A 20,955-nucleotide genomic window follows, 5' to 3' on the forward strand; every position below is an offset into this window, starting at 1 on the left:
AAATTTGATAGCACATTGCTCTTTATGCAATGCTAGACCAAACCTTCCTAGCATCGAAACCACACCAATCAGTGCTTTTGGACTAGTCACTGCCCATAGTAAGATGTTTGACCCTGTTTCTAGTGCACATTAAAATTAAGGCAGTTTGTTTCCACAAGCATGATAGTGAAAGGTCGGCAATGATCTTTTGTTAGGGTGGCTTCACCACGTGACAGCAGGTGGCCCGGGGAAAAAAAAGATAGTACCCAAAGCTCTCCCCGAAACACACCCTGCATCCACCTCGTCACTGTTAAAACTTATTGAATTATAATTAAATGTTGCCGAACAGTGTAACCAGCCAGTACCTGTAGCAAGTCTATTAGAACTGTGCGTATTGAAAAAGTGAATCCCTGCTGCATTGTGCATGGGGTTTGCAATTTACTCGGGCATTCTATGAACCCTACATGCATGCGAGATTCTATTCTCTCAACTGTAGGGTTCTCTGAGCAGCGTCACCTAGCGACAGATAGCGGAACTATTGTAAAAATGAATAAGAGCGCATTCAGAGGCTATTCAATTAGCTTCACCGTAATCATTTCCTGCCTGCAGTGAATGTATGTTACTTTTAAGTTGCGTTCAGAGACACCTCTCAGTAACAATCGCTGTTTAACCCGCTCAGAGGCAACCAGCGAGGAGAAAGAAGTTGCGGGACCCTACCGTTGAAGAGACGGAATTACGCTACATGCATTCAGTATACTGGCAGTACTGCATGCAGGCAGTTTATTAGAAAATGGCTAATGGCAACGTATGCAGCAATACAGCACACAACTACAACCAAAGCCTTGCAAAAAATAATAAATTTGAATATATTTTATTAATAAAATAAGTATGGCACTGCAAGCTGCATTTATACATGCCTAGACTCCATGCCTAATTCTTTCTTTCTCTGTTCCAAGGAAAACTGATGCAACCATGCATCTCGTACTGCCTTGACGATTCACTGATACAGACATTTTCTAAGGGGCCAATGGAAGCTCGCAATTGTCACAATAAAATATGTGGGAACCAGCCCACCCATAAAAATGACGCATTTATTTTTGAACATCCTTAGCGAGTGGGACTCTGTAAATGACATCAGGGCAGCTTGCTCAATACTGCACCGAATTGCGCTTGGGATTAAAAAAATAACTGCACAGGTTATCCCGAATGGCAAGATTCCTAGACTAATATAGGTACAGGCACACACAATGAAAATTGAATGCATCAGTTTGAGGGTTCCTCCTCACCCTAGCTAAAAATTACGCATTTATTTTTGAACATCCTAAACGAGTAGGACTCTATTAATGACATCGGGGCAGCTTGCTCAATACTGCACAAAATTGCGCTTGGGATTAAAAAAATAACTGCACAGGTTACCTCGAATGGCACGATTCCTAGACTAATAGGCTGAGACTAAATTTGCACACTCATTAGCACAGGCACACGTAATAAAAATTGAACGCATCATTTTGAGGGTTCCTCCTCACCCTAGCTAAAATCTAGCGTTTTAAAAATTGTACTTGCTGTGCATCACATCAAACCAGAGAATACATTCATGCACTAGCATACACATTAAGAAAAGAAAAATAAACTGCATTTTTCTTGCTATACAAGCATGTCAACGCATCTATTGCACAAAAGCTTAGCTGTTACACCACAATATAATACGGAAACATACGGATGATTTGTCAAGTCTTTCATGCAGGCGATACTTGTGCAATTAGAGCAACTTCTGCACCGACAACACCATGCCACAACCTAAGCTATTACAGTCGAACCCGGATAATTCGAATTTTGGTTATATCGAACTTACAGAATATCCCCTTGAAAATCCCATGTAAAAGTATAGGAAAGCTGCGTTGCATATCGAACTCAATTTCACCGGTCGTTCGATATATTGAACTTTGCACCACGCATTGGACGTGTGCCTTCCCCAAAAACGATCGCATCACCAACGGCCGCTTGCCGCTTGACGTTTTCAAGCCACGCGCGAAAGGAATGTGAGGGCACAGTTTGGAGACGGCTGGTCTAGGGCAGCGCTGCACCCTTTCCCAAAAGGCACCCGCATCTGCAGTATCTGCGGTGATCGCTTGCCGCCATGTTTGCCGCGTGCCAGCACGTGACGTTTGCAAGCCATGTGCGTGAAGGAACGAGAGGGAACCAATGCAGCCGTGGTGTTAGGGAAAGAGGAAAAACGCGATAGAGCGAAGCGCAAAGGTGCGCCCACCCTCCTGCTGAGCTTTATCTCTTCCCTTCCTCTCTCTTTCCCGGTCTTTGCAGCAGCACGCACTACGCATGTACCGACAAGCCAGCTCAACCCGTGGCAGACGTTTCTTCAGTGTGTTATGAACGCTCTGCGCGGCTCGTGCTGTCGTGCTTTTGAACGCGCGTAAGCTACGGCAGCTGCGGACGCTCAGAAGCGGCAGTTTTTTTTTGCGAGTTTTTCATCCTTGCTGTCGTGCTGAGCATGCAACGTAGCGTATGCTGTGGTGGCTGCGGACGTTTAGAATGCGAGAGTTGTCCTTACTTGTGAGCCATTACTTGTCACGGCAAATGTATGGCGCAGCGTAGTCTATGGCGGCTGTGGACGTTAATGAAGCGGCAGACTTTTTATTTTTTTTTGCAAGAGTCGTTCATTCTTGTAGCTATGAATCACCGAAAGCATGCGGTCAGTTGCGATCATGACACTGGCTTTTAGCATTGTTCGCTTCAAACAGCATTTGCAGTTACCATGCTCGCCAATGATTTTGTAGCAGTGGACTACGCCCGCCTCAAACGCGGCACGATAAATCGAACCAGGCTTTGCAATCAAGCCATCACGCGGGCACTCTGCCAGGATCTATGAAAAATATAGTAAAAAGATAAGCATGCTGCGACTATCGCTGCGCTGCATCTTGACGCATTGCCAATAAATGAGCTGTGGATGCGACGACCGAAACGGAAGGACGCGCCACCGAAAGCCTCTTTTTTTTTTTTTTTCGAATTCTCGGGGGCAAAAGTGGGGAGTGGGTTCATTATGCAAGTGGGTTGACTACGCGATACAGATACAGTATCCCTTTTCACAATCGCAAGAGGCGTCTCAAGCTGAATTATCGATATATTGAACTATTTCGAGATTCCCTTTGAGTTCGATATATCCGGATTCGACTGTATCACAGTACAACTGTCTCAAACTTTCGCAGTCTTCTAAAATGTTCTCTAATTACAATGTGAAGTGCCACCAGAAGGGTCAAATAAGGAATATTGACTCTGGTATGCTTACAGCTTTGTCACATCTTACCTGCTGGAAAAAATGCCGGTTTTTTAAGCATATTATGCATGCAAAGAATATGTACTGATATGTACCGTGTTCAATGCATTATGCTCTACACATCGAAATCGTGCTCTGCACGTGGCATCTATGCGTTCTACAGTCTACTTGAGCACATACTAGCATGCAAGCACGTGCAGACAACAAACATACTAGAGAGAGGTGGGGGCACAAGATGGTATGCACAATTAAAATGATTAAACAAGACTTGCATAAGGAGTATGCCAAAATGAGCAAGTTAAAACTAGGCCCTACAAAAATTACCCTGGAAACAATGATAAAATATATTGAGGGTAAGTACAAACAGAATACTGACGCCTTGAGTCGCGTTTCACAAGGGCTGCTAGCAGCGGACACTTGCAGTCGTGGACAGCCAAAGACCTCTGAAATTACTCTGGGCATTGTGTTGTGAAAGCCTAATTAACGTAATTAAGTAACCGAACGTAACTACCCAATTACGTAAACCACATAATCAGCTATTTAACCACTAGATAGCACTGGCCAAAATAATATTCGCAGTGTAAAAAGCAATCTTCGTGCCATCTCTGAACCTGAAACTTCGGCCCCTGAAGTTTGTACACTGAACGTTCATGGTTAGAAACCTCGCAGTTATAATAGCTGGACTAACAGTTATAATATCTTGACTAACAACTGAAATTTTATTGAAACAAAGAATAGAAAGAAACCTTGCCCAGATGGGCACACACAAAACCCAAAGCTGTGAAAGGACGTAAAAACAATCAAAAGTCATTGCTGTATTGGTGAATTATATAAAAAAGCAAATTCTTTACCGTGAAAGTTCACTGATGGCTAAGCCACAATAGTGTCCATAGCATTAGCGATATAATAAGCCTCAACTATCCCCCCCCCCCCCCTCCCCCCTCGACAGATTTATCTATCTTAATAAACCAAGTGCCACTCAATCTGTTGGGAGATAGCTAAGGCTTATTACATCGCTAAGGCGAAGGACACGTGTGTGGCTAAGCTGTTGTCGAACCTTCACAGTAAGGAATTTGCTCTTTTTGGATTAATTCACCAGTATTATGATTGTTTTTCAGCCCTTTCACTTTTTTGCTCGCACATCTCCATGCGAGACTTCTTTTACTTCTTTCTTCGAATAGAATTTCAGTTGTTAGTCCAGCCTCATCTTGTGCTCTTTTCTCATCTCTGTTGTTCTTCAGCTGGTTTTACGATGAATTACTACTAGCCCAGTCAACCTTAACGACTGGTTATGCTGTCCAGGACTGCACAGTGCGGCACACACAGACAGCAGCGAGCTACGGGGTTGTTGATGAGCCGCCTTTCCTTTCATTTCTGTCGCCGGACATAACCTCGATTTAGGTGGCCTACAAGTGACTGGGAATGTCAAGCTCAGGGTTCCTGCAGGAAAAATAACATTTTGTCATGACTGCGGTCACTTTTTGTGAGAGAAAAAGAAAATTCACAGCTCACAAAAGGCAGCAGTGGCGCAGGTTACAGAAGAAGGGCCTCAAAAGTTCAGCAGAAGAATGAGGAGGGCAAAAGCCTGTTATTGCGCGAGCGCAATTCAAGTGCACTTTGCTCCAAAGGCGTGATGAGCGGAATAGGGTAGCTTCCAAGAAAGCAATCTGTACGTAGCATACGCGTGCACGGCAGCAAAGCGAAAAGCCTCATTAGTCGAGCATCATGCAACAAAGTTCAGTGTATGTGGCAAGAAATTTCCACGATCCCAACTAAGCCTATCTGCAGAGACTTGCCCGAATACTGTTTAGTTCCAGAGTCTAGCAGTCATTTCAGTCTCTAAAGGCACTACCCTAATAAATGAAATTAATGGGCGATCATGAAATATAATGCAGCAGTTCTGTGTCGGCAGAATGGTTTTCATTTTCATCTTTTCAAGTTAACTTCAATATTCGCCTTTTAATTGCTCCGCGGCAGCGCATCAGATGCAATCGCTAGTTGCTCTCGCTCTAGTTAAGGGCACTGCTACCAACATGAATCCTCCTCCCACTTTTGCATTTCCTTCTTTGCAGCCCTCCACTCTACCCACATAACCTCCATTCACATAACCCACAACGGACCTTTGGGAAACAAAACCCGTAATGCTGGTGCAGGAAATAAAGTGCACTAATGCTCACAGCTGAAAAAAAAGAATGCTGCCATGGCAATATGCTTTGTCGCTGGAGTTGTGCTCCAGCAATATGTTTTGTCACTGCGGTTGTATTAATTTAAAGAGCCCCTTCTATTTTGTGAGTATTCATGAACATGTTAAATTACCAAGCAAAGTCAGGAAAAAGTGGAGAGCGCAGAAAAAAATGGAGTTGTTAAGAGAGAGAAAGAACAGTACACAAAGTATATACATTCAAAGGCTTTAATGAGCATCAAGAAAGAATAACGAGCTAAAGAAACAAAAGACGCTGCGTACGGCACTTTGATAACAATGTCGCAGCGTCGGCTTTATACGAAATTTCCATCGCGTGCATCTTTCCCAATCTACGCACATTCTCACAGTGCAAAGCGATGCCTCGGAAAAAAAAATTGCAAAATGTAAAATAGCGTGTATTGCACTGAATACTTGCATCATTATTTCATTACGAGGATTGGTAAGTAAAAGCTTGGCACCTAACACAAGCTGCCTACGGCTAAAAAAATAAACATTCTACAATCGACTGAACAAATGCACCACTAATGAGGTGCACCGATGACACGAGTATTTCTACCTGCCTAGAACGCACGCACACAAGGAACAGCTTGAAACACTAGTCTCGAGCTACTCGTTCATCACAGGCTACCTGCAGGGCGTGCCAATGTGTGGGTGCCTTCGTAGACACCCCTATCCCCAAAATAGCAGGGAAAAAAGGAAAAGAAAAAAGGTGCACACTCCCGCTGTTATCATATGGTGAGACGGCGCTAGAACAGCCCCACTAACTGTCGACAAGCGGACCCGGCTGGCTGGAAGCTACTCCAGCAAGTAAAGTTCACAACACTGGGTCTCACGCGTCGTGCACAGGTTGCAGGATGTCAGCAGGGAATGGAATAGGAAGTGAGAGAAGGATGCAGGGGAGAGATTGGCAGTGGGGGGAGGGGGATATTTACATGTGTTCAGGGTGATTCTTGATGCACTGTATCATTTCACTGGGCGGTATTTCACGCTTGCATATTCGGTGGATGGCAACAAAGAGTGGAAACCTGCAAGGGAAAGAGCCAAGCACGATAAGCTCTCAGTAAACAAATGAATGATCCCAAAGAAACAGCTGTGAAGGAATATTAAATTTTCTTTTTTTCCTCGCTTACAGCGCAATCCTTACAGCAATAAAACTATGCTGTGAAATACCTCATGTCTTTACTGTAGAACTACTACATCCCCTCCAGCTGTGCTTCTAAAAAGCTTATCAAATTTACATTTAAGGCACCATAGGTTGAAGTATCATTTTCTGCTTGGAACCCTTTTTCTTATAAGGAACCAGGAAAAGGGTTCAAACGCTGCTGGTAAACATGTGTTCAAATGTGCAGACTGGAACATGTTGTTCCGGTATATAAATCCGGTAAAACTAAGATTCACCATTAAATTATCATCCTATCCCGCTCACTACTGTACAACTCAAAATCATGGAGCATATCATATATATTCCGAAATCATGCAGTTTCTGGGTACTAACAATTCCCTTCACCCTGCGCAACACAGATTTCGTAAAACCTATTCTTGCATTACACAACTCGCAGTATATTCCTTCATGACCTACACGCAAATCTTGACTTGAATATTTAGACCGACACCACATTTCTAGATTTTGCTACAGCATTCGATAAAGTTTCCAATCGACGATTACTGCTAAAACTTTCACAACTAGACTTGCACCCTAACATCTTAAATGGTTTCAAGAATTTCTTGTGTATTACTCCCGGGCAATTTCTATCAATAACTAGTCTTCTAATCCCTTCCCCGTAATCTCAGGCGTACCCCAGAGCTCTGCCCTAGCCCCTCTCCTCTTCTTAATATATATAAATGACTTACCAAAGCTTCTCTCATGTAATATCCGTATATTTGCTGACGACTGTGTGATCTACCGCTCAATAAAAAACATCTTTTACCAAAATGCCCTTCAGGATGATCTTAACCATGTTGAAAAATGGTGCGATGATTGGCTTATGACCCTTAAACCAAACAAATACAAACTTGTTTCGTTTCACCGCAAACATCAATAGTTCAGTAGAGCTCATCCACTCATATAAATAGCTGGGTATCATTTTAAGCAATAACTTATCTTGGCACAAACATATTACTAACATAATTTCGTTTGTGAACAAAACCCTAGGATTTCTCAAGCGCCATTTACATCATGCATCTACAGATGTAAGATTACTCGCCTACAACACACTGGTAAGGCATAAATTGGAATATACATCGCCCATTTGGAGCCCTCATCAAGGATATTTCATCGATGCACTTGAAGACATCCAAAATCGAGCAGCCCATTTCATTCACCCCCAGTGTTCATACGAAGTCAGTGTATCATCCTTGAAATCGCAGACTAACTTACAGTCTTTCTTGCCGTTTCCACACCCCCACCCTATCTCTTTTCCGCAAATTCTATTACAGCTCACTCCACCAAGAACCATACATCTGCACACTTCTGCTGTGCATATCTCATCGCACCGGCCACCCACTTCAAGCCGCTCGACCATGCGCCCGTACCGCAAACTTATCCTCTTCCTTGTTTCCACAAGCCGCGTCAGACTATAATGACCTCTCCCATTTTGTTGCTGCCATCATCTGCCCTCCACCTTTCAACGCCAACATTGAAATGCGTATACATGTGAAAATATAATAATTAATAATAATAATAATAATTTTTATTTCTGGCTCAGAAAGTACATGGACAGAGGAGCTGTGAAAGAACTGTAACATTTGATGATTACGTACCCCACCCCTTATGTAATACCCCGAAAGGGTCCTTTAAAGTTAACGAATGAAATGAAATGAATAACTGAGCATTCACCCCAAAAAGTAATATGCTGGTACAAAACCAGCAGTTCATTAATTCTTGAAAATCATGTTTTCCAATATTTTTGGGCCGGTTGGTCAGCACATAGTGGGAGTTTTTGGAGCTGTTCTCTGTCAAGGTAGTATACAAAGTGAGATGTCATGGCATCTCTTAAGGTGAGATCTCCCAATAAAACCAGTGAGGCTGAAGCCCATTCAAAATGAGAGTGGGAGCATGCCAGCACTCGAGGCAATGTCAGGTGCAAGAAAAGTTTAAAACAAATCATGCCGCCCAGTCGGGCACAATAATTGCTTCCATCCCGCTAACAGCCGACCACTACAGTGTTCACACTATCCTACCCAACCCACCCCCAAGCACAGACTTCCATAAGAGATGGCAATTCCAAAAGATGAAGACCCACCCTCTATGACCAGTGCCGCTCTCATTGCCCACTGCACCTCAGTCTTGCTATGCCGCTTAATCAGTTCCCCATTCGGCGACTAAAACACCTTGGGCTTGTTTATGCCAATGTGGAGCCTCCCGAGCACAACATCAGGGCATCCTCTGCACCACCATTGTGGAGCGGCAGCTGCTGGAATACCCACGTGCCACTTGTCTTCTAGTTTTCTTTTGTTTCTTTGGCCACGCGCAGACGGAATATTGGTCGAGCTCATTCTCACCGAGAACTTTCACTTTCAATCTGCAGCCACTCAACCAGGTGGAGATTAAGGAGAGGGATAGTGAGGCCTTAGGGCAATAAAATCTCATGCCACTTCTGTCAGCAATAACATCCGTCATGACACATCACAGGTAGCAATGAGCGATAAGGGTGAAAGCCACTGTACTTAAGTTTTTCTCTTTCTATTACCCTGTTGATGACAGCATCCCTCCATTTTCGCCCTTTCTTCTCCTTTCTCCTATTGCCGCCCATCTCAGTCCTTTTACGGTTTTTTTCCTGACCGTCTCTATCACTGGCCTCAGACGGACTTCAGCCACACGACGGCTCTACATCCGCTTCAGCGACGACGTGTACAATTGTACATATCAACTTTTGTGCCACTCTGTGTCCCAGCCGTTGTTTCCAATGGGCTGAGAAGCGAAGTGAGCACTGAAAAATGCCTGCTGAATGGACTACTGGCGCCATCTAGTCCATGTACCTTTAGGCACAAGTGCAAACAAACAGTCAAGATGGATGCCTCACCTGCATGTGAGTGCATTGCAATTTTTTTTCTTTCTCAAGGTGTAACATGCCGCGATGGAAATGGTGTTCGCGTCGACTTAAGGTTCTACTTTTTTGCAAGAGAAAAGGTTTAGCATTTTTTTTTAAATACGGCTCTCTGTCCTGCAGTGAAAAATGCATGTGTACAATTGTACACACAGTGCCTCAAGGGTGCCCTCTCACATCACGTTGCTATTTCGATTTATTTCGTTTCGAAGTGGCAGTGAACTACTTGTATACATATTTAATGTATTCTAGGTGTTCGCGCGTGAAAGAGCACTGAACTAGGGTAGAGCTGTGGAGTCTCAGTTTGCAAGCCGAGCCAACGTTTTGACACACAGACTTGTCTTCATCTGGGCACTTAGTAAGCCATCAGAAGGCATCCACTACATCGGCTCAAGTTTTCCTGGCCAGAATAACCACCGAGAGCATCTCAGATGAGGACTTTTTGAACAACGAATTCAAAGAATGTGCTGAAATGGTGATAAGTAAGCCTCTGCATCACACAATAACAATTTTAAATTTTTATTTAATTCTTTAATACTCCATTTCATTCTAAAATGCTTCAAATGATTCGTTGCAAATAGACCACAGCATCAGTAGAAGCGATGAAGAAGAAAACGTTTAACTGCCACCAACCAAAAGAAACAGGACCCCGGTGAAGAGGACTAGGATGAAATTCTGTTTTTTCTGTTTCGTCTGTGACTTCGGCGAGTGCTGTTTTCGTCAACATGCTGAATTTCCCTTGCCGGACGGGTTTCCGTCGAATCCTCAACTACTATAGGATGAAATTCTCGCAAAGTTCTCTCTGCGTGCAGCTGCACCCTTAATGGAAACAAGCTCAATGGTGCATCGGAAAAAATCAAAGTTGCTTTTGGCGTTCTGATACGCATGACAGCTTTCAAATTTCAGAGGATCCGAATGTATTAGCAGAGCATAAGAATGCCATGTATTGCTGACACAATAAAATCCAATCGATTTTTCAAATTTCAAGCAGTGCTACAAGTCACTGGTGTTGATGCTCTGCAGAATCCACTAGGTTTGGAAATTGACAATACTAATCGATGCTTCCAGAAGCAGATGTCTTGAAGTGGAGGAGCCCCTTGAAGAAAGCAGTAATGAAACAGATGGTGCCCTCAATCCCCACTAAGTAATTTGTTAAAAATAGTTAATATCGTGTTTACTCGAATGTAATGCGAGTTTTCTTCAAGATTTTTGGTTCTCAAAGTCTATGCTCACGTTGTATTTGAATACTGCGGTTCGGTTGGCTGAGCGGCGGGGTGCAGCCATATTGAATCTGTCACCACTTGTTTCGGTTTCCACAGTTTTACGGCATTATGTTGGCAAAATGGGTACCAGGGAAGCCAAATCCCAATCCATCCAAATTCAAAACATTGGACTTCTTGCTCGTAGGCTCAGGATCATATTGTTACCTTTATCCAGTGCTTATTGCGTCTTTCGCAGTGGATTAGAGTGGTTACTTCTCATTACGCACGATGGCAACGCGCCACGCACAGTACAAAGCCCGTTTCAAAGAAACAGCTATTCTGATAGCGTAAGAAACAGCAATGCTCTGGCAGCTCTACGGCTAGACGTTAACTCTCTCGCTACCTTGCCTATTTAAATCAATCAATCTGATCGACGGTTCAAATTCTTGCGCGCGGTTTGCAGGTACCTAGTGCCACCTAGGTTAGAAAGTGAGAAACAAATGACGTGATCCGCCACGTTTTGTTGTTTTTTTTTTTTTTTGGCGCTCCTCCCAGCGGCGTTTCGGATTGCCGAGCGAGAGCTTGAAGCTTGGCGTGGTCATTGTGAGCAGACGCTCCTAGAAGAGAGTGTGTTTCTTGTCAATCAAGCCTTTCAGGAGCTGATTTTGTGGATGCAGACGGCAGTGGCGAGCCAGAAGATGGTGACATACCAGATTTTAGCACTGATGAGGAGGATGCGCCAAGTCAAGCCGGAACATCCAGTGGGTGTGTCTGCTCTATGTGCGGCGCATATTGCTCACAGCTATATTATTTATTTTCAGGGTCACAACGTCATACGCACATCATTCCTTTCCAGCAGCTGTGAAGTACGTGCAGTTTTTCCTAAACAAAACCTGGGAGTCGAAGATGGCGGCGCTAACTTTTTTTCTTTTGCCAAAAGAACAGTTTTCGGCAAAACCCTCCGAAAATTGTGTCATCTATGACATATGACATAATTAGCTATAGAATGTATTTATATATTCAAATGTTTTGCTCTTTTTTTCAATAAGAATAACGTCCTCACTGTATAAATTTTTATATTATTTCATTTTTTTCACTAATCTGTAATAAATATATATGCAACATTTATGTTATTGAATAGAAAATTCTTTTAGCTACATTTTGATACCAAACAATGTAAATAAGGCATTAGTGTCTAGTCACCAAAAATATATTTCCTTCCACCAAGTAAAAACTGCCCTTTTTCCCGTGTTAGTGAAATCTACTATACATATATAGGTGGTGGATGCAGCGGGAGGCGATTTTAAAATGTGAGCCTAACAGCAAAGGCTTGCGATGACAAACGAGCATTTTTGAAGAGGCTGCAAGGGCTACAATGTCTATTAAAGGTACTTTTTCATGCACTTATCTCGTGCTACATTAATAACAATAAAATTAATAATAATAATAATAATAATAATAATAATAATAATAATAATAATAATTGGTTCACATTAGTGGTTTTATTTTTTCGCATAAGTCAATATGCAAAGTCGCCCCTCACGTTATATTTGAGTAAATATGGTACTTAAGAGAGAATTAAATATATGTCTGCTACACTGGGTTTAATGGGAACAACCACTGCCTCCTTCACTTGAATGCCAATTTGCAACAAAGGTGCCAAAACACTGGTTGCATTTACAAGTCTTGAGTTTGTTATCACAAATGCAGAGTTTTCCTCCACCTAAGCGCCGCAACAGTCTACTGCTACTAATTTCAAACCAGAAATTAGCAGCTATCGAAGCAGACAAACTGAGAGGCAATAAAAATGCATGATTAAATATTTCTGTAACATTAAGATTGAGTGAAACCAGTTGTTCCTTGTGTAGATGGTAATCAAAAACCTTTGCAAAGATGAGGCGCCATGTGTACAAATATACAAGTCACGAAATTGTTTTGTTGGCTAAATAAGCAGATTCTTATTGATGCCATTCAATTTAGGTATCTGTCAGAGAGAGACTAAGGGATCAAAATTTTCGTTCGAGTTTTTCTGATATAATGGCTCACACCCTATAAAAAAAAAACCAAGAGATGCATCGCTGGCTCTGCATTGCTTACCTATCCAACATATTCTTTTCCTTGAGCATAACGTAAACTTCTTCTGCAGTCTCTGGTCCCTGAAGTTTCTGACCATTAAGAAGCTCAGCTTCCAGTTCTTCAATAGACTGAAATGGGACAGGAGATATACTTATTGAGACATGTACCACTAACGAACCTTCACTGGTACTCCTGAAATAAAAAAAAAACAGAGAAACTGCAGCATTCCCGCTGGCATGCCACCAGTTCGGAGACCAGAGTCAAATACTACGCACACATGCACAGGTATCATAGCACAAAAAATGAGTTGCCAGATTTCTGCATAAACATGCCTGTTCTTGGTTCCATTATGTAATTTGCCAGAAACAGATGTAAAGAAAATGCAACTGTTTAAAACAACATTGCTAGATTTTCCAAGCAATAAACGCAAAAGCATAAATAAACACTGCAACAACAGGTGTACCATTTAGATTTTTTATTATTATTGATTTGTTAATGTAATGCCTGCCATATCCTCATACCTACGGTAGTGTTGAATATAGCGTCCAACTAACTGGATCTTCAATGAACACTTATTACGGTAGCATCTAGGTGACACAACTCTCACGAGATTCTTGTTCTGTATTACCTGTAAGTTCTGTATTACCTGAAATTCGTGCCACTGACACAAAAACAAAATTCTTACACACAGCCGCGAGAAATGCATTCACACATATCTGTTGATGGCCAACAGGATTCATCAACAGCCACTGCTCTTTAATGGTGCACACATCACAACTGGCAAAGCTCACTGCTAACAGTGCAACTGGAAACCGTCCACAGTGCTCAAGGATGCAACCACATGTGTGTTCGTATCATCCACGGAGGTGTGAGAGTACAAATATACTGTACACAAGTCATCTGGGCTAGACAATCTGACGAGATTGTATCCTCCGGAAATTCGAATAATTATCGCGGTTCTCTTGACTGTAGCACAACAAATATCCGCTCTGTAGGCTAGTGGCTGAATGTTGCCATTTGCTTTTTTTTTCTTTGACGCAACTATGATGAACTCAGACACACCAAGCAATCCAGCTTAGCTTTGGTTTTATTGCAAGTTATTCGAAACCTGTGGTAAAGGAAGTGGAGGCGTGCCACACACCTTGTTTGATGTAACAAATGCCTCGGCCACCCTTCGGTTGCGACCGCCATAACAGGTTGTCACCAGGTCGGCGATGCCACAGCTCTCAAAGAAGGTACTCAGCTTGGCACCCGGATAAAAGTGGTCGGCAAAGGCAATCATCTCCTTCAGCCCCAGCCTAATCACAGCCGCCTTGGTGTTATCGCCGTAGCCCAGACCGTCCACAAAGCCAGCCCCGACTGCCACAATGTTCTACAGAGCAACAGAAAACCAAACCAGTGAGAACCAATGCTCGAAATGATCGACCAGCTTTCTCTGCAGGCAGCAAGACTAGGAAATCCTCATTATGCTAAGCATGAAGACCGTAATTTAAATATATGCGGCACAGAAAGATTAGCATCCAACAAGACGGCAAACATTTGAGCTTGCATTTTCGCTACCCAAAAATAATCAAAGAAATTGAAGATAAAAGTACTGAGTGGTTTAAATGAGAGTCAAAATTATATGATACAGACATTCATACAAAAGATAATTTTACACACACAAATCTAAGTGAGAAACAGCACACAGGACACAAACAACAATGTCCTTAATGTGAGAAAATGAACAAATTGCAATAATGAAATTTCATTTGCATTCCACTGAAAGTGCACAGTTCCATAGGTATCCAGATATGGCAGCAGGCAGCCACCTAGAATGCCTGTTATACCAATCCAATTTTCTCTTAGAATAAAACAGCAATGCACAAAATGCTGTCTGTTCTGCTCTTACAATCTACTCATACTGCTGACATTACAAACACTTTGGCCTTTAACAACTTCCGGGCTATGAAAAATCTCTGGGTTTTGATTATAAAGCGCGCTAATTCAATATGTATACACACAAAAAGCCATGCGAGAGATAGTGTACAGACATTTCCTGGTAGGAGCCTCGTCGAGACTAGATATGATCAGGCAAGAATACATTTACTTACCTTGAGAGCACCACAAATTTCTATAGTTGGAATGTCGTCCACCACGGTGACCCTAAAATACTCAGTCTGGATAAGGTTCTTCAAAAGCAGCCCATTATGGGGATCCTTGCAGCCTGGAATGAAAGCAGCACCTTCTTTCTTAATCATCTCATCACAGTGACTACTGACAAAAACCATATAGTGTTCAACTGTGATGCCCGTTTCTCACTCAAAGAATCTTACAATTCAAACGGAATTCAATGGGGCAGAGCAAGCCACCCCCTCCCCCAAGCATTATTATAGTTACTACTAATTACAGTGCTTCTGAGAACTTAATCATTGCTTAAATGAAACTGCTGCTTGAGTAAAGAAACTAGGTGTGCTGGTTGGTTCAGATTCCCTCTGGGACACACCGCATAGCTAAAGTGACAGATTTAAGCACGTAAACGCAGAACTATCACCAAACCGTCAACTGAAATCTATGCGCATCACAAACTTTTATCCAATAAATCGATGTCTACGCACACGAGTGAATAGAAAACCATGGCTAAAGAATTGCTTACAAAGCAAGATGCAAAACTAAAGAAACAGAAGGTAAAAGGAGTAAAAACAAAAGTGGCGGCCTCGCATTGCAAACCTAAATACTCAAAACAACCCTTGCATACCACTTCAGAAACATACCTCCTTTTCCAATAAGAATGACGATCTGGCTCGTAATTAATCTTATCCATGATGCTTAATGCTTAGGGCTATCTTTCTTTTTTTTTTTAATGGTGACGCACTTCATCCTGTTGGCAAAGCTCTTTCTTGGCACACCAGGTGCAAAGGAAAAAGGTGTCTGGCATGCTAATTTCGGCATCTGCTGCATTATGCAAGAACTTTGAATGACGTTTTATCACCAGACAGGCACAGCTGTGATATACGCCTGCACGCCAATGATGTGCTATTCCAGGAACTATGATTTCGCTCTTGGCTTTTACAGCGGCAAGGCTATGCAGCATGCTGGAATCGTGGACGCTCACCAATAGTTGTCTCGCAGAATTTCTCCTCAACAACTTCCTTGGCCAGGTTGGCTCCCATAAGAACACACATTTCAATGTTGAGCAGTTTGTTGATAACGTTGGAAATCAACTCAATGCCACCACCAGGCGCAATGTCAAAGCCCTGCAAAAGAACACCGCCCATCATTAGAACTGAATATGAAAAACAGAAAGAAAAAAGAAAACATTTAATCCAGACTAAACAACTGCTTTTCAAATGGGCAGCAATAAGAGAAAGGCTTTTCTTGACAAATGCAACAACAGATTCACACAGGCAGCAGTTTTAAGAGCCCTTAATACCTGTGCATCACAGACCTAGAATGGGCCATTGTTAAATTTTCTTGGGTGTGGGAAGACCCACTGATGAGCTGGTAGAAAAGTCAGCTTCTCTGAACCACCAACAGATGGTTATAGCGATGCGGTGTGAGTATGCGACACCTTTACCATTTTGAAGCACCATTTTATTTTCTAGCATGAATATTTTTTGCGTCTTTGACAGTAACAGTAGCTAATACTGCTTCCAGATATCAAAGTCTCATTTCAGAATAAATTCTAGAAGCGTTTTCTCCACTGTACGGTTAAGCACAATCTTTGCTATTCAAAGTGGCGGCTCCTGCCCGAATAATGCATATCGTCACTGTACCAGACTAAAAATATCAAGGCACCCTAGGCATGAATTTAGGCATAAATGCTTTTCATAGGTTTATTGTGATATCTGGGCTCACCAGTGGCTTCACTGCATGACAGTGTACTCCTGGATGCAAAGCATGAATACACAGTGTGACCCACTGGTAGCACAAGACGTAGAGAACACGTTAAGAGCTGCTCAGCAACAATGCACTGAATACAAAATCATATACTAATGCCTGCAATTTAAAATCCAGCAAACTGACTTGTATGCAGATATATTTTGCAGTAGAATTTAGTTACACATTAACCCGTTAATTAAGAACTACTGTATTACCAGTACCAGACCATGCAATGCATGTCATCGCATTCTAGAGTCAGTGTTGCAATCAGAAATTACAACAACAGTGTTGTACAGTACTCTCGCAGGCATTCATGCACCTACTTTCTCAAAGGCAGTGATGTGCTAAACTAAACAGCATTGATTACTTGCACAGAGATGTGTTTGGCTGCGAAAACCACACAATCTTTCACACCGTTGCTTTTCAAATTATGATGTGCAGATTTCACATCTAATAGAAGGTTCATTGTGTCCTGTACATGTCTTTGTAAAATTTTTAGTTCACATGACTGCTTCTTATAGGTTGAACAGAAGGGAAGAGAACCCACTTTGATCAAAGATAGTCCAATTGCACCAGGCTTGATTTTTCCAATTAGCGGCTTGCATGTTGGACCAATGAACTTGTGAGGCAGGACAAAGACAAGGATATCTGAATCATGGCAGGCTGCCACAATGTCTGGGTGAGCAACCTGAAAAACACGCATTGCAGTGAACTCTTAAGCAGCCCGGTGTGTTCTTTCTATATCAAGTGAATGGTACACTGTGTTCTTATACTGGAGATTACAGCAGCTACCTATGGGCCCGCAGAGCAGGAGTACTAACCAGGAGACTGCATTTCTTTTCTTTTAACTGAAAAAGTGTTTAGCATGGACAAGATGTAGAAGTTCAATGTGCTAACACATAGAACAATAATAAACATGACACCATGGAGTGCGAACTAACAACTGGTTTTATTAGGAGAAACAGAAGTCATTTTATACACAAAAACGTGATCGTCATCAGACAATTTTAAGACACGAGGACACATGAGGAAAGCAATCATCGTAGGTATCAAAGGCATAAGGTGTCGTGTTTATTGTCGTTCTATGTGTTAGCACATTGAACCATTATGAATAACCAACTAGGCCCAATTCCCGCCATTTTAGATGTAGAGATGAAGACTTGCACAAAGCTGCGCAAGGTTGCATTATAACATTCTTCTGGAAACAAACATAACTTACTTCACTTCTAATATTACTACTCAAAGCTGTGCTGCCCACAGAGAAACGATATCATGCTTCTCCAGCATCAGTCAGTAAGCAGTCAGCATTCAACCTTGACACATGTGGTACAGGGCAGTAAATTTACAGCGTCAGTAAGTTTGACGATGGCACTTACCCAGTTCCTCTGACACATAAATATGTACACTGTAGAAGGGAGGTCATTTTATTGCAAGAATGAGGTCGAGATCCACAGAGCAAGCCGTAACACAAAAATAAATGAGGAAACTGCCGACAATTCACCAACAAGTAGAACATGAAAAAAATTTAGCAAGCTAAGCAACAAAATACTCATTACTGCAGGCAATAAAACATTAATTTTTGACAAAGCACGCAAGTACCAGAATGAAATGAAGCATTAATGGAGCGTACAACCAGGGGCTTGGCTAAAGGAGCAGAGCATGCAAGGCCGGGTGACAACACTGTGAACCTCACTTTTCTCGATAACAATGAAAAAGAGTTATTTCATGCAGTACGAAGTTCAGCCTCCCTTCCCTTGAAACATGGCTAACACATATCTATGCTCTTCCACTTTATCAGCTCTAATCCAGAGTCAGAACACAGCCTAGTCAGCAAGACTTCCTTATACATGACACTAGTTCAGCCGAGTGTCAAAGCAGCCACCTTGCTGGCAAACCAGGAGCACTGTGAAAAAGTCTGCGTTTTTTATAATGCACTTACATCAAAGGCATAGCCAAAGGAGGTGTTATGGCGTCGGAACACTCACTGATATTTTGTGCACACGGCATCCCTCTCCTATAAGCATTTTTTTTCGCCTCTGCTATTCACGTCCATGTACATTAAAGTATACAAATGCAAAAAGTGTTGGTTTGTTGACAAAAATGGTTCCCATTCTACCCTTCTGCTTTAACAAAACAGAAAAATGTCTAAGATATTGTTGGGTGCAGGCTCTCTTTCTTTTTATTTTTTTTTTCCCGGCAATGCAAACACCCCTGAAAAATATGTCTGGCTAAGCCACTGTGCTAGAGATCTTTTCTAGCCAGCACTGCCGAAGCTATGAGCGGTACATGATGGCACATGCAAGCCATCTGTCCATTTGTCTAGTTACAAGGCATGCAGCATTAGACCAAGATATTTCAACCGCTCGTGCACTCAAAGCAGAAGAAATGCACTTACAACATTCTCTGGAATCTTGTAGCCGGGAAGGTACTTGACATTCTCATGCCTTGTGTTGATAATCTCAGTGAGCTTCTTTCCATCAACAATCTCTTCATAAACGTACATTCTAACATTATTGTCAAAAAAGTCATACTTCTGCACATTGAGTCCAATTATGCGAGCTATGGCAGAACCCCTGGAAAGAGATAGAATATTGTCAGAGTTTAAAAACAGTTATAACTAAGTTACACGAGCTCTCTATCACTTGGATGTCCAGAATGTTTCAACTAGCACTGAGGTAAGAAAACAGGAATGACACTACAAAACACAAGGGCACAATGTGCACAAGAAGAAAAGAAACAACTCTTTTTTACAATGCAAACATAAGATAAAGAATAGTATTGCTTACTTCTAACCAACAATGGGTAAACGCGTGACAGCTTTGACAACGTAACATTTTATTCTTCTTACTATAGGATCATAAACAGAGGTATAGACAGTGCAGACGTTAACCCGCAAGCTGAAAGCGAATAGGTCTACGGAACAGGAAGGTCAACGCTCTCGTCGATACTCTTTAGCGGAAATGACGCCAGAATCGAACGGCATGCGTGGGGTGAGCGCAATATCTGATTTCGGATCGCGGAGGCACTGGTATTAATCGACTAAGATACGAAGCACAGCTGCTTCCGAAGCAGCCAGAGACAAGGTGAACCGAGATAAACTATGAGACAAGGTCCTCTAGATAGGCCGACCTCCGATGAAGACGAGCTTGCATTTCGCGAGGCACGCTACGGCGCAATATGCCAGAACCAGGAAAGAGGAAAGAAATAAATAAATAAGAAATAAATAAGAGCAAGGTACAACGGTCTCCAAACGTTGTAGCGGTATCCACGCAATAGCTGTACAATGCGAGGGCTCTTTTCTTAGTTGCGATAGAAATCACGAGTGACATCAAAATGCAGTAGATAACCCTTTGATATACAAAACACGCTAAAAGAGTTTGCGCATGGGGTTGTAGTAAAACAAAAAGTGGTCGCAGGCGAAGTACTAAGTGAAACAAAAAGCAGACAAGGTGACTTGAAAGACTACTCCCCAGAAAAAGTCGGCATCTGGCAGTTGAGTGCCCTTGTCGCACGAAGACACGTGAGTATATCGCGCTGTGACCGAGGTTGAATATGCGCATCGCAGCACAAGGTCAAATTACCCGCGACAAACAGGCCATACACACGCCTGTGCTTACGCGAGCTACCGTGCAGTACCCATAAACGACGATGCAAAGGGAGCCGCAGCTTTCGCGCGAAAGCTGAACAAAAGGATGCAGAGAACAATGTTAGACCCAAGGGCGCTCCAGAACGCAAGCTTCGCGCGACCACAAGGAAACTATAAATAGTAAACCTTGTTACCAGTTTCCAGAACCGATGATCGAGACCTTGTGGGTGGTCATCTTCAGTGGGTGGGAAGGTAGGCAGCGTGCGGGATGGCGGAAATGGGTGTCAGGAGATGGTTAACGAGAACCGAGGACCGCTCGAGCACAGTGGAGAAAAACCAGACGACTGCCGACACCCCACTCAGACAACTCAGCCGTCGGCGCGCGTTCTCTCCGGCGGTCAGCGGTCAGCGTAGAGCGCAGAGCGGTAGATCGTCCTCTCCACTTCCCCAACCTCTGCCTCTGCTGCCTCTGCTCTGGCAACGCTGCCGCCGCCGGCAACCAAGGTCGCGTAAACGAAACCACCAAGGTCTCAAGTAGCATTTTTTAATTAACCTACACTAAGACGTCTTAACCACAATTTAATTTTTTGTTGAAGAAAACAAGAACAATGCTATGCGTAGTAAAGCATAGTGCTCAACTGTGCGGGAGTTATGTTTTTTTTGTTCAAATTTTATTACAATCTTTTTTCATTTTGTTTAAGTATGAAAACATA

General features: G+C 42.6%; 1 protein-coding gene across 1 annotated transcript; it reads right to left on the reverse strand.

Annotated features, from left to right (window-relative positions):
• Positions 1-834: 834 nt before the first annotated feature.
• Positions 835-20,724, reverse strand: Gpdh1 (Glycerol-3-phosphate dehydrogenase 1). The gene is made up of 9 exons (XM_084607043.1): positions 20,437-20,724; positions 19,052-19,229; positions 17,204-17,344; positions 15,890-16,031; positions 14,889-15,001; positions 13,937-14,167; positions 12,817-12,923; positions 6,404-6,496; positions 835-4,708 (listed from the first exon to the last, which is right to left on the reverse strand). The coding sequence occupies exons 1-9, from the start codon at positions 20,475-20,477 to the stop codon at positions 4,675-4,677; spliced, it is 1,080 nt and encodes a 359-aa protein (XP_084463169.1). The 5' UTR covers positions 20,478-20,724; the 3' UTR covers positions 835-4,674.
• Between the last annotated feature and the right edge of the window lie 231 nt (positions 20,725-20,955).

The sequence above is a fragment of the Amblyomma maculatum genome, chromosome 6, assembly GCF_055883805.1.
Source record: "Amblyomma maculatum isolate TAMU_Amacu chromosome 6, ASM5588380v1, whole genome shotgun sequence".
Classification (NCBI taxonomy): Eukaryota; Metazoa; Arthropoda; class Arachnida; order Ixodida; family Ixodidae; genus Amblyomma; species Amblyomma maculatum.